The sequence below is a fragment of the Oncorhynchus mykiss genome, chromosome 32, assembly GCF_013265735.2.
Source record: "Oncorhynchus mykiss isolate Arlee chromosome 32, USDA_OmykA_1.1, whole genome shotgun sequence".
NCBI lineage: Eukaryota > Metazoa > Chordata > Actinopteri > Salmoniformes > Salmonidae > Oncorhynchus > Oncorhynchus mykiss.
In genome coordinates this window covers 12,049,360-12,064,091 of record NC_050572.1, presented here as the reverse complement: position 1 = coordinate 12,064,091, position 14,732 = coordinate 12,049,360, and the positions used below count along the sequence as shown (strand labels likewise).

General features: G+C 45.5%; 1 protein-coding gene across 7 annotated transcripts in view; it reads right to left on the bottom strand.

Moving 5' to 3' along the window:
• Positions 1-14,732, bottom strand: part of LOC110489380 (rho family-interacting cell polarization regulator 2) — a 129,171-nt gene that overhangs the window by 48,370 nt on the left and 66,069 nt on the right. For all 7 annotated transcript variants that reach the window (XM_036970835.1, XM_036970833.1, XM_036970832.1 and 4 more), the window contains exon 2: positions 5,032-5,152. In XM_036970835.1, the coding sequence (XP_036826730.1) occupies positions 5,032-5,152 (121 nt within the window). The remainder of the gene's footprint in view (positions 1-5,031; positions 5,153-14,732) is intronic.

The following is a 14,732-nucleotide window of genomic DNA, read 5'->3' as shown; positions in this document are numbered from 1 at the left end:
TCAACTGTCTTGGTGTGTTTGGACCATTCTAGTTTGTTGTTGATGTGGACACCAAGGAACTTGAAGCTCTCAACCTGCTCCACTACAGCCCCGTCGAAGAGAATGGGGTAATGCTCGGTCCTCCTTTTCCCGTAGTCCAAAATCATCTCCTTAGTCTTGGTTACGTTGAGGGATAGGTTGTTATTCTGGCACCACCTGGCCAGGTCTCTGACCTCCTCCCTATAGGCTGTCTCGTTGTTGTCGGTGATCAGGCCTAACACTGTTGTGTCGTCTGCCATCTTAATGATGGTGTTGGAGTTGTGCCTGGCCATGCAGTCGTGGGTGAACAGGGAGTACAGGAGGGGACTGAGCACACACCCCTGGGGAGCTCCAGTGTTGAGGATCAGCGTGGCAGATGTGTTGCTACCTACCCTCACCACCTGGGGGCGACCTGTCAGGAAGTCCAGGATCCAGTTGCAGAGGGAGGTGTTTAGTCCCAGAACCCTTAGCTTAGTGATGAGCTTTGAGGGTACTATGGTGTTGAATGCTGAGCTGTAGTCAATGAATAGCATTCTCACATAAGTGTTCCTTTTTTCCAGGTGGGAAAGGGCAGTGTGGAGTGCAATAGAGATTGCATCATCTGTGGACCACGCACCAGAGACTCCTGTGGCGGGCCGGGCGCAGTGCACGCTAACCAAGGTTAGCAGGTGCACGGTGTTTCCTCCGACACGTTGGTGCGGCTGGCTTCCAGGTTGGATGCGCGCTGTGTTAAGAAGCAGTGCGGCTTGGATGGGTTGTGTATCGGAGGACGTATGACTTTCAACCTTCGTCTCTCCCGAGTCCGTATGGGAGTTGTAGTGATGAGACAAGATAGTAGCTACTAACAATTGGATACCACGAAATTGGGGAGAAAAAGGGGGGTAAAATAAATAAAAAAAATAGAAAAAAAATAGAAAAAAAGAAAATGTCAGTGAAGACACCTGCCAGTTCGTCAGCGCATGCCCGGAGCACACGACCTGGTCCATCTGGCCCCGCAGCCTTGTGAATGTTGACCTGTATAAAGGTCTTACTCACGTCGGCTACAGAGAGCGCAACCACACAGTCGTCTGGAACTGCATGCCTCAGTGTCGCTTGCCTCGAAGCGAGCATAGAAGTGATTTAGCTCGTCTGGTAGGCTCGTGTCACTGGGCAGCTCGCGGCTGTGCTTCCCTTTGTAGTCTGTAATAGTTTGCAAGCCTTGACACATAAGACGAGCGTCGGAGCCGGTGTAGTATGATTCAATCTTAGCCCTGTATTGGCGCTTTGCCTGTTTGATGGTTCGTCGCAGGGAATAGCTTCCGGGTTAGAGTCCCGCACCTTGAAAGCGGCAGCCTTTAGCACAGTGTGAATGTTGCCTGTAATCCATGGCTTCTGGTTGGGATATGTACGTACAATCACTGTGGGGACGACGTCCTCAATGCACTTTTTGATAAAGCCAGTGACTGATGTGGTGTACTCCTCAATTCCATCGGAAGAATCCCAGAACATGTTCCAGTCTGTGATAGCAAAACAGTCCTGTAGTTTAGCATCTGCTTCATCTGACCACTTTTTTATAGACCGAGTCACTGGTGCTTCCTGCTTTAATATTTGCTTGTAAGCGGGAATCAGGAGGATAGAGTTATGGTTGGATATACCAAATGGAGTTTGCCAATTGCACTCTCCCTAAAATCTTTAGACATCTGTGGCATTGTCTTGTGTGGCAAAACTGCACATTTTAGGATAGCTTTCCTGGTCCCCAGCACAAAGTGCACCTGTGTAATGATCATGCTGTTTAATCAGCTTCTTGACATGTCACACCTGTCAGACAGATGGATTATCTTGGTAAAGTAGAAATACTCACTAACAGGGATGTAAACAAATGTGTGCACAAAATTTGAACAAAATAAGCATTTTGTGCATATAGAATATTTCTGGAATCTTAAATTTCAGCCCATGAAACATGGGACCAACACTTTACATGTTACGTTTATATTTCTGTTCAGTATAGAAGCCAGTAGTGGAAAGCGCTTACAGATTAACCCAAAAAGACTCACAGCTGTAATCGACACCAAAAGGTGGTTCTACAAAGTATTAGATACATTAGATAATTAGGTTTTTCCTTTTCAATAAATGTGCAAATATTTCTAAAAACATATTTCCACTTTGTCATTATGGGGCATTGTGTGTCGTTGAGTGAGTTAAAACAGCTATATAATCCATGTTGAATTCAGGCTGTAACAACAGAATGTAGAATAAGTCAAGCGGTATGAGTACTTTGTGAAGGCTCTGTAGCTACTTCCTTATAAACAGCAGGATTATGGGGACACAGTGACAGCAGATTCCTCTACAAGTCAGAACGTACCACATACTGCTGCCTGCCTGGAACCCAATACCGTAAGACGCTCTGGAAAAGCTAAATGACTAACATGTAATGAAGAGCTTCCACAAATCTAGGACAACGTGCAAAATGAGAGCACCGTGCTGCCTTGGGGTCACGCTAGTGTAGCTAGCTATGTTACGTTCAGTAGGGCACCGTGCTGCCTTGGGGTCACGCTAGTGTAGCTAGCTATGCTACGTTCAGTAGGGCACCGCGCTGCCTTGGGGTCACGCTAGTGTAGCTAGCTATGCTACGTTCAGTAGGGCACCGCGCTGCCTTGGGGTCACGCTAGTGTAGCTAGCTATGCTACGTTCAGTAGGGCACCGCGTTGCCTTGGGGTCACGCTAGTGTAGATAGCTATGCTACATTCAGTAGGGCACCGTGCTGCCTTGGGGTCACGCTAGTGTAGCTAGCTATGCTACGTTCAGTAGGGCACCGTGCGGCCTTGGGGTCACGCTAGTGTAGCTAGCTATGCTACGTTCAGTAGGGCACCGCGCTGCCTTGGGGTCACGCTAGTGTAGATAGCTATGCTACGTTCAGTAGGGCACCGTGCTGCCTTGGGGTCGCGCTAGTGTAGCTAGCTATGCTACGTTCAGTAGGGCACCGTGCTGCCTTGGGGTCACGCTAGTGTAGATAGCTATGCTACGTTCAGTAGGGCACCGCGCTGCCTTGGGGTCACGCTAGTGTAGATAGCTATGCTACGTTCAGTAGGGCACCGCGCTGCCTTGGGGTCACGCTAGTGTAGATAGCTATGCTACGTTCAGTAGGGCACTGCGCTGCCTTGGGGTCACGCTAGTGTAGATAGCTATGCTACGTTCAGTAGGGCACCGCGCTGCCTTGGGGTCACGCTAGTGTAGATAGCTATGCTACGTTCAGTAGGGCACCGCGCTGCCTTGGGGTCACGCTAGTGTAGATAGCTATGCTATGTTGAGTAGGGCACCGCGCTGCCTTGGGGTCACGCTAGTGTAGATAGCTATGCTACGTTCAGTCGGGCACCGCGCACACACTTTGATGTTCTTGCCCCATTCCCTTGAGCTCCCTCATTATCTATGTGAGACACTCGTCTGACAGTCGCTAAATGCTTACCCAGCAAATTCATGCAAAGAAATTACTACATCCACAGTCAGAGAGGGAAGTATCTTTACAGTTTTAATGTCACATGCACAAGTACAGTGAAATGCCTGTTCTTGCAAGCTCTATCGACAAGAATCAATAACAATGCAATACTAAAAATAACAAGGTAGAACAAAAACACACAAAATATATACATATAAAAAAAGAAGGAACATGATAAAGTAAGTAAGAATATGATATTCAGGGTCAGTCAGTTCCAGTATCATATTTACAATGTGCAGGGATACTGGAGTGATAGAGGTACATATGCTTCCAATGCTTCACTAAAGAAGACTAAGGTCTGAGTTGAAAGCAGATAGCAACATCTCTCTTTTTCTCTCTCTATCACCATATCTCTCTCTCTCTCACCATATCTCTCTCACTATCTCTCTCTCTCTATCACCATATATCTCTCTCTATCACCATCTCACCATATCTCTCTCTCTCTCTCCATCACCATCTCACCATATCTCTCTTTCTCTCTCACCATATCTCTGTCTCTATCACCATATCTCTCTCTCTCTATCACCATCTCACCATATCTCTCTATCACCATATCTCTCTCTCTCTATCACCATCTCACCATATCTCTCTCTCTCTATCACCATCTCACCATATCTCTCTCTCTCTCTCACCATATCTCTCTCTATATCACCATATCTCTATAACCATATCTCTGTCTCTCTCACCATATCCCTCTATCACCATCTCTCTCACCACATATCTCTCTCTCACCCATATCTCTCTCTATCATCATATCCCTATAACCATCTCTCTCTCACCACATCTCCCTCTCACCACATCTCCCTCTCACCACATCTCCCTCTCACCACATCTCCCTCTCACCACATCTCCCTCTCACCACATCTCCCTCTCACCACATCTCCCTCTCACCACGTCTCCCTCTCACCACGTCTCTCTCACCACATGTCTCTCTCTCACCACATGTCTCTCTCTCACCACATGTCTCTCTCTCACCATATCTCTCACCATCTGTCTCTCACCATACGTCTCTCACCATTCGTCTCTCACCATTGTCTCTCACCATATCTCTATATCACCATATCTCTATATCACCATATCTCTATATCACCATATCTCTGTCACCATATCTCTGTCACCATATGTATCTCACCATTTCTCTCTCACCGTATCTCTATATCACCATATCTCTGTCTCTCTATGAATCACAACAGATGTTGGATACTGAAGCAGAGGTCTGTGATATCCTCCTATTGTCCAGACTGATACATTCAGGACAAACAGAAACGTGGGAAAACCTGTGTATTTTGAACTTTGACACAAATCTCTGTTGACATCAACGCATGATGTAAACCTACTTTCCAGGTTATACACACATGTATCAGATAAGGATTCAGCCTTCTGTGTCTAAGAACAAAATGAGTTACGCTTAGGCAATGATCTAAGGTCAGCTTTGCATTTTCTCCACTAAGAACTAAGGTTAGAATTTGGGTACGACACACTGATCCTAAATCTGTGCCTAGAAAGCCTTCAGGCCAATATCCACCTCACTATTCCCTTACCGCGAGCGTCTCTCCTGCAGTGTGCTGAAGCCGGCGAAGGATTGGCTCCGGATGATCCCATTGGGTCCCCCAGGGGAGTGCGTTCCGGCCGCCATGATCTCTGGGACGCGGGATGACACTCCTAGAAAGCGAGCGAGAGAGAGCAAAAGAGAGAGAGGGAGAGAGACAGAGAGATTGGGCTACAGTAACATGAGCTTCAGGAAACTAACAGAGATAGATATAATTGAGCCATAGAGTGGAACTAGAAAGACAGACAGACACAGAGACAGAGACAGACATAAGAAACAGTAAGAAGATCAGTATGTATTTAAACTCTTCAGTGACCGTATAACAGAGGGAGACCTTTATGGGCCACACAGTGCAGAGGACACTGTAATAAGATTGGTATGTCAGAGAGGAGACAAACATGTCAATTCTGAACCTGAATGTTGCTAGTCTGCATCTCAGCCTGAAGTCATCATCTATTTACAGTTGATGGAAACCATTCTACCCTTTGAGTAAACAGGAGCCCCTTCTGAATGAGAAGCATTTTTCAAGTCTGCATCTATAGTCCTCCTGACTCCTGGAAGAGTGACTACACATTCTCCTTTCTCTGGTCCTCTATTCATGCACCTTGGTTGGAGAGTGAGGGAGCAAAATACCGTTGTTTGCTCTGTCATTGTCCTTTGTTAACACATTCTAGAGACAGGCTAGTAGGAGTCTAGAATCTAGACAACTACTGTTATATGCCCTCCATTTCTATTTTTAGCCAACCTGTGCTGTCAGTTAGTCTTCTTGACAGTTTGAAGTTTATTTGTTAGAGACATTTAATGACTCACTAGAAACCTGGCTCAACATAGAACCACAGGAGAGAGGAGTGGACGCATGTAGCACACTGATAATGATGTTTAACAGCAAGCCCCAGAGGCAGATCCACAACGGACTAAGCACAGTGTTCTGTACAGTATCTTAGAGTCTGTCCTGTCCACACACACACACACACACACACACACACACACACACACACACACACACACACACAGGTTGATTACAGGTGTGGGAAACAAACGCAGGACACTGAGAGTGACATGTCAGATCAGCGATGCGAGAGTTAAACAGACCTTACAGTAAGAGTAGCAGCTCTCTCTGTCCCTGCCTCACCCAGAAACAGAGCTGGATGAGAGAGTGACACTTTACAGTAAGAGTATCAGCTCTCTCTGTCCCTGCCTCACCCAGAAACACAGCTGGATGAGAGAGTGACACTTTACAGTAAAAGTATCAGCCCTCTCTGTCCCTGCCTCACCCAAAAACACAGCTGGATGAGAGAGTGACACTTTACAGTAAGAGCAGCAGCTCTCTCTGTCCCTGCCTCACCCAGAAACACAGCTGGATGAGAGAGTGACACTTTACAGTAAGAGTATCAGCTCTCTCTGTCCCTGCCTCACCCAGAAACACAGCTGGATGCGAGAGTTAAACAGACCTTACAGTAAGAGTATCAGCTCTCTCTGTCCCTGCCTCACCCAAACAGAGCTGGAGTACAGTGGGAACATTCTCCTACACAGTAAAGGCTAACAGCTAAACTCATAATATGTTTACAGTAAAAGGTTGTAACCTTGACCACCTCTGTGTTTGGAAGAGGGTAGGCTTTCCCTGGGTGAGTAGCAGCAATCCAGGCTGTATCACAATGGGTCGTGATTGGGAGTCCCATAAGGCGGCGCCCAATTGTCCCAGCGTCGTCTGGTGTAGTTCGTCATTGTAAATAAGAATTTGTTCTTAACTGACTTGCCTAGTTAAATAAAGGTTAAATAAATATAAAATAATAATTGTAAAAAATCCACTCTCTCCAGTCAATAGAAGCTTATAAGCTCAATCTGCAGTCCCCAACAACATGACACCATGCCTGGGCCCAGCACGGAGAGACGTGACAGTGAGACGGAGAGACGTGACAGTGAGACGGAGAGACGTGACAGTGAGACGGAGAGACGTGACAGTGAGACGTGACAGTGAGACGGAGAGACGTGACAGTGAGACGGAGAGACGTGACAGTGAGACGGAGAGACGTGACAATGAGACGGAGAGACGTGACAGTGAGACGGAGAGACGTGACAGTGAGACGGAGAGACGTGACAGTGAGACGGAGAGACGTGACAGTGAGACGGAGAGACGTGACAGTGAGACCAGGAGCGGGCCAAAAACAAAGGCCCTGCGCCACGCTGTGCACAGGACCAAGGAAAGACTAAAGGTTGTTTTTCTGTGGAGGGACAATAGGAGAGGTCTGATATGACCTTTAAGAACATAAGGTTATATGGTCTGGGGGGACATGATCTCCTACTCTGAGACTCTTTGTGACTACAGGCCCTGCCTGATGTGTGGTAAAACTAGAGCAATGGTTCACAGGTCAATTAGGCCTCTCTGCTAAAGAGGCTGGGTATGACCACTCAAATATTTAGACATTAATATGTTCTGATCAGTCCTTCTGGTTGGTATCGATGGCTTTTTTTGATAATGTGATGTCACACAAGAACCCAAACAGTTTGACCAGAGACTGACCCACTGTAGCCAACACCAGGAGATGTTGAGACAAGACGTCTATAATGAGAAGGAAAAAGGGTACAAGTGTGTTAGTGTGTCTATTTGAGGGTACAAGTGTGTTAGTGTGTCTATTTGAGGGTACAAGTGTGTTAGTGTGTCTATTTGAGGGTACAAGTGGGTAGTGTGTCTCCTTGAGGGTACACGTGGGTAGTGTGTCTATTTGAGGGTACAAGTGGGTAGTGTGTATTTGAGGGTACAAGTGTGTTAGTGTGTCTATTTGAGGGTACAAGTGGGTAGTGTGTCTCCTTGAGGGTACACGTGGGTAGTGTGTCTATTTGAGGGTGAAAGTGTGGGTCTAAAGTGAGAGTCTACAAGAGATTCTGGGCTGAATCTTTGCAGTTCTCATAGTACTCTGTTTCCACGCAACAATAGAAAATGGGTAAACGCGCATCTTCAGATATCATTTGCAGGCTTGATGTTAAACAGAGTGCTGTTCTCTGTGGTTGACTCTGCTCTGTCTGAAAGCATTGCTCCTAGACAGAGGGGGAGGCTGGGTAACTAAATGACAGAACCATCATCATCATCATCATCATCATCATCATCCAGTGTTCAGAGTTCAGACTGAGCCTTTCTAACAGCCTTGTAGAAGTCGTTCATTTGAAAACACTTGTAATTTCCGTGAGAAGGAGAACAAATGAAAGCCTGGTGAATGGATGTACAGAGACTAACGACGACTCAGAACTAAATTAATAGAATGGTTTCAGATTGAATTTCTTGGGGCTTCTTAACACTGGCATGGCATCTTTTGATACCACTTCCATTCAACCCCACATCTTGCCAAATGGCAAGGTCAAGAATCGAGAACAGAGCCTCCAGCTAACTCAGAGGCGGGAGTATACGGCGTGGTTAGCGTGTTAGGGTAGTCTAAGGATAGCCAACATTGAGGACTGGAGGGCAGAACTGTCCAAAGTATCTTAACCGAAAGTGACATGTACGTTTCCACACCACATCATGCCAAAACACTTCTAGAGCCCTGACTACACTAACTCGTCTATTCTACAGATGATCTATTCTCCATCTACAAGTTTAAAACTAGTATGAGAGAGAAACTGGAGAGAAATAGACCAGAATTCACTTCAAAGTTCAGCTTTAACATCAACCTGGAGAGAACATCTGGAATGAATCGTATGCCTGTCATCCATCCAAATTCATGTCAAAGCAGTATTTCACATCCAATAAACATCACTACTCACTCTCACCTCAAAAACAAACTACAACTAACTATGTGTCAGGTCAGGAGCATAGACTAATCTAAACACATCCCCTCACACTGAACGATAAAACAGAGCAGAAAGTAACATTAGTTGAACCAACCAGTGAGATAAACCCCTCCCTCAAAGCGTGGGGTCCTGTTCATAAGGACACACCGTAGCAAAATGTTCTGCAACAGAAAAGTGTTTCTTATTGGAAGTTCAGGAAGTACTTATAGAACCTCCCCGTTTCACTCTGTTTCAAATTGTTCTCTTCTGTTCTGTGCTTAGTGAACACGATCCAGCTTCACCCCTCTTCCCACCAATAGGGAGCAGCTTCACCCCTCTTCCCACCAATAGTGAGCAGCTTCACCCCTCTTCCCACCAATAGTGAGCAGCTTCATCCCTCTTCCCACCAATAGTGAGCAGCTTCACCCCTCTTCCCTTCAACAGAGAGCCTTTCATAAAACACAACGCATCTCTTCCTGAATCCTGATTCATTCCGGGACGGACACTGGGTGGCCCGGTTCAATGAGGCTGCCAGTCAGTCAGTAAGGCTATTGAGGGCTTCTCAGTCACACAACCCTGCATGCCCCATGAGGAGGGGGACTGGGGGGGACATCAGAGGGGTGACAGGGGCCTCTCATGGGCACAAGTCTGATCAGTATGTTAACCAGCAGCCTGGCACAAACCCCAAAAGAGACATGCATTGGGAGGGGGGTGAAGCAATGGGCTGATGCAATGAGTCAAGGAGGGGCGTGAGGGAGGAGAGGAGGAAGAAGCAAATGTGGGGTGGGGGGGGGGGGCTGACATCCTGAGGACCAGACTCATCATGCACACACATCTCCCTCTCCTCTTCTTTTCTCCCTTCCTCTCTTCTCTCCCTCCATCAGTTGCTCTCCCCCTCCTCTCTCTCTCTCTCTCTCTCTCTCTCTCTCTCTCTCCTTCCTCCCTTTCAGTACTCAGACTGAAAATCAGACAATCATTCTCTTACACACTCACAGCCATATTCGTTTCAGTATTCTAACCACAGTTCTCTCCAGTCCACTTCCCTCTCCTTTCCTTCTCTTACATGTTAGTCATTTATCAGACGCGTTTTATCCAGAGCGTACATTTTCATTCTGTTTCCTTCTGGTCCCCCATGGGAATTAAACCCACAACCCTGGAGTTGCAAGCACCATGCTCTACCAACTGAGCCACATGGGATTCTAATAGAACTGTTTTTGTTACTCTGTCTCGCTCAGACACACACACACACACACACACACACACACACACACACACACACACACACACAAGCACACGCACACCACACACACACACACGCACACCACACACACAGAGACGAATGATGCCGGCAGCGGTTGTGTGTGTGTGAGTAATGATAAAAACTCAGCCCACAGTGTTGGTTAACAACCGGAGGCAAATATTATATGCCTGTATAAATTTGTATCTCCATAGCAACAGCAGACAATACGGGATGTGTTATGTAAAACAACATGGTTATTGTGGGTCTCACTCTGACAGTGAAGTGGGAGGCCACCTCTGGTCTGGGGTCTGAGGCCTGAAGTCTTCCTTTTCTCCCTCTGTGTGTTGAACACAGACACACACACACACACACACACACACACACACACACACACACACACACACACACACACACACACACACAGAGTTGTTCAAGCAGCCTGTCTTCGTCCCTCTGGGTCTTCCTTCCACAACCCCATTAGATAGGAGTGCAGCCCTCTAGACAACGAGGCCAACCAGGGACACTGAAGATGTGTTTTAATCTCATAAGTAATGACCACTAAAACCCCTCAATGTCATTACCACGCTCGTTCCAGCCGGGAAGCAATAGCCACTATGACCTCAGCCATCTTCCGTGGTTACCCAGCCAATCAAGTAGCGTTAGCTCAGGGTTCGATGTGAACCACATACAGACTAGTGGTGACCTTCCATATGATTCCAAGGCTCTCAAACTAGAACAATGGAATAAAGGTATACCCAAACGCGCTTCAGCCCAGCTTAAACAATAAAGTGGGGGGGGGGGTCCGGTGCTCAACTGAGGGACCTGAAAATCCCCCCCAAAACATTCCTTACCCCAGGACACTTCAACTGGTGACTATCGGGGAGAATAAAGAAACAGGAGCCCTCTGTTGCTGCATCAACCTGACAAATGTCTTGGCGGGGGAGACAAAACAGTAGGTTTACGTTTCGGCAGGAATCGCCTTCATCAGAGCGTTGAGTAGGACAAAATGTGGGAGGCTCTCTATATACCCTCACAGGGGAGTGTCCCACTCGTCATGTCAGTCCTGTCAATACTGTCCGTAGTAGTAGCAACTACACAGGCTATTCACACACCAGTATGATCATTATTTAAAGATTCCTACACATACATTCCACTTGAATAACAAAAGACAGGAACAAACAAAGAAAAAAGGTATTTACAAACAAATTAGAAATGAGAAATCTCTCCGTAATAATTTCCTCACTATACTGCCAGCTCTGGAGGAAACAGAATGTTAAGGTGGAGGCTGAGCCATGATCTGTATTCATGTAATGCTGTGCGATCACATAGTCCATACTTCTGGTGCAGATAGCGGTTTGTGTTCAACTAGTCTTAATATGACCGCACATTGTTACAGAGAGAGGCACTTTGGATCGACTGCTTACAGTAGATTGCGTCGAGCCAAAGGGTCTGAATGAACAGCTCTATTTCTCATATTTTTTGTAAATACCTTTATCTTTGTTTATTCCTGTCTTTTGTTATTCAAGTGGAATGTATGTGTAGGAATCTTAAACAATGATCATACTGGTGTGTGAATAACCTGTGTTATTTACTTTATCATTTATAATTACATGTCATGTAGATCTTATGATCTGACTCAGAGACATCACTACCCATGGTGTGTCATTTGGTGCAACAAGCCGAGCTTTTACCAATACTCTGTGAATTCCTGCAGTCTAGACTGACTGATGAGGTATACAACAGGGCGGATGGTAACTAACAGCAATCAGCTGAGAGTCAATTAAATAACATGATTCAATTGATCAAGTTCAGGTGCCTTTGGAGGAGAGCTGGGAAAAACAGTTGGAATTTGACAGGGAATGTTTTAGGAGTGTGGGAATGCCAACCAGGGACATTGGCCAGCGGCGACCAAAGTCAGTGTGGGTCACAAGCGAGGTTCACATGAGAGATTCGGAGAGAGAGAGAGTGACTCGGAGAGAGACACAGAGAGAGACACAGAGAGAGACACAGAGAGAGAGAGAGAGAGAGAGAGAGTAAAGAATATATAGTGAAGGATACAGTATACATTATATATGAGATAAGTAATGTGAGATATGTAAACATTCTAAAAGTGGCATTATTGAAGTGACTAGTTTTCCATTTATTAAAGCGGCCAATGACATCGCGTCTGTAGGTAGGCAGTCACCGCTCTGTGCTGGTGATGGCTGTTTAACAATCTGATGGTCTTGAGATAGAAGCTGTTGTTCAATCTCTCTATCCCAGCATTGATGCACCTGTACTGACCTCGCCTTCTGGATGGAAGCAGTAGTGGCTCGGGTGGTTATTGTTCTTGATTATCTTTTTTGCTTTCCTGTGACATCAGGTGTTGTAGGTGTCCTGGAGGGCAGATAGTTTGCCTTGTTCTCAAATTAGCTTTGTTAAAATCCCCATCTACAACTAATGCAGCTTCAGGATATATAGTTTCCAGTTTGCATAAAGTCCAGTGAAGTTCGTCTTGGTATCCGCTTGCGGGGGGATATACACAGCTGTGACGATAACCGAGGAGAGTTCTCTTGGGAGATAATACGGCCGGCATTTGATTGATTCTAGGTCAGGTGAGCAAAAGGACTTGAGTTCTTGGATGTTGTTACAATTACACCATGAGTCATAATTATGAAACATACACCCCTGCCCTTCTTCTTACCAGAGAGATGTTTGTTCCTGTCGACGCGATGCACCGAACATCCTGTTGGCTGTACGGACTCCGACAGCATGTCTCCAGCTAGCCATGTGTCCGTGAAACAGAGTATGTTACAATCCCGGATATTTCTTTGGAAATCAGCTCTTGACAAAATTTCCTCGACTTTGTTAACCTCTTGAACCTCTGGGGGCAGTATTTCATTTTTGGATGAAAAACGTTCCCGTTTTAAACAAGATATTTTGTCACGAAAAGATGCTCGACTATGCATATAATTGACCGCTTTGGAAAGAAAACACTGACGTTTCCAAAACTGCAAAGATATTGTCTGTGAGTGCCACAGAACTAATGCTACAGGCGAAACCAAGATGAAATTTCATACAGAAAGTGAGCCAGATTTTCGAGGCGCTGTGTTCCAATGTCTCCTTATATGGCTGTGAATGCGCAAGGAGAGAGCCTACACTTTCTGTCATTTCCCCAAGGTGTTTGCAGCATTGTGACGTATTTGTAGGCATATCATTGGAAATTGACCATAAGAGACTACATTTACCAGGTGTCCGCTCGGTGTCCTCCGTCGAAACTATTGCGTAATCTCCAGGTGTGCGCATTTTTCCATTTTGAACAGAGGAGAAACCAAACTGCCACGAGTGACTTATCGAATAGACATGTGAAAAACACCTTGAGGATTGATTCTAAACAACGTTTGCCATGTTTCTGTCTATATTATGGAGTTCATTTGGAAAAAAAGTTTGCGTTGTAATGACTGAATTTTCGGGTTTTTTTCTTAGCCAAACGTGATGAACAAAACGGAGCGATTTCTCCTACACAAATAATATTTTTGGAAAAACTGAACATTTGCTATCTAACTGAGAGTCTCCTCATTGAAAACATCTGAAGTTCTTCAAAGGTAAATTATTTTATTTGAATGCTTTTCTTGTTTTTGTGAAAATGTTGCCTGCTGAATGCTAGGCTTAATGCTATGCTAGCTATCAATACTCTTACACAAATGCTTGTGTAGCTATGGTTGAAAAGCATTTTTTGAAAATCTGAGATGACAGTGTTGTTAACAAAAGGCTAAGCTTGTGAGCTAATATATTTATTTCATTTCATTTGCGATTTTCATGAATAGTTAACGTTGCGTTATGGTAATGAGCTTGAGGCTATAATTACGCTCCCGGATACGGGATTGCTCGTCGCAACAGGTTAACTAGGGACTGGACATTAGCGAGTAATGTACTGGGAAGCGGTGGGTGGTGTGCGCGCATCCGAAGACCCACTAGAAGACTGCTCCGGCACCCTCTCCTTGTTTTGGGTCGGCCTCTGGAATCAGTTGAAATGCCCTGGGAGGTGCAGACAAAGGATCCGCTTTGGGAAAGTCGTACTCCTGGTCGTAATGCTGGTTCTGCTGGTAAGTTGACGTCTCTCTGATATCCAATAGTTCTTCCCGGCTGTATGTAACAACACTTAAGGTTTTCTGGGCTAACAATGTAAGAAATAATCCATTTTAAAAAATACTGCACAGTTTCCTAAGGACTTGAAGCGAAGCTGCCATCTCTATCGGTGCCATCTTGTCATCTGATGCGATCTGGATAGCGTTAGGGCAGCTTTTGTGACAGATAACCATTATTAAACACGAAACCAGACTTAAATGAATCCGTCGTGATATTTGATATTTTGGGGAATTTCAACAGCCTACTTTAGCCAAGGAAGTGAAAGGCCAAATTCAAATCAGATGTCCACAGACCAACTGTAATCTGGTGACCTGGATGTTAAATGTCACGCCACATCCCAAATGTCCCTTCTTCCAATCAAGATGATGCTCATGACCTATAATCAAATCAAATCTTATTTGTCACAAGCTTCCTAAAATAACAGGGGTAGATTAAAAACGCTTACTTACGAATCCTTTTCCAACAATGCAAAATTAAGATAAAGAATTATCTCTATTCAATGACTTGTGTAGACGTCAGCTTTCACAGCCACATACATCAAGAGTTCGAGACTTGTTCCCTAC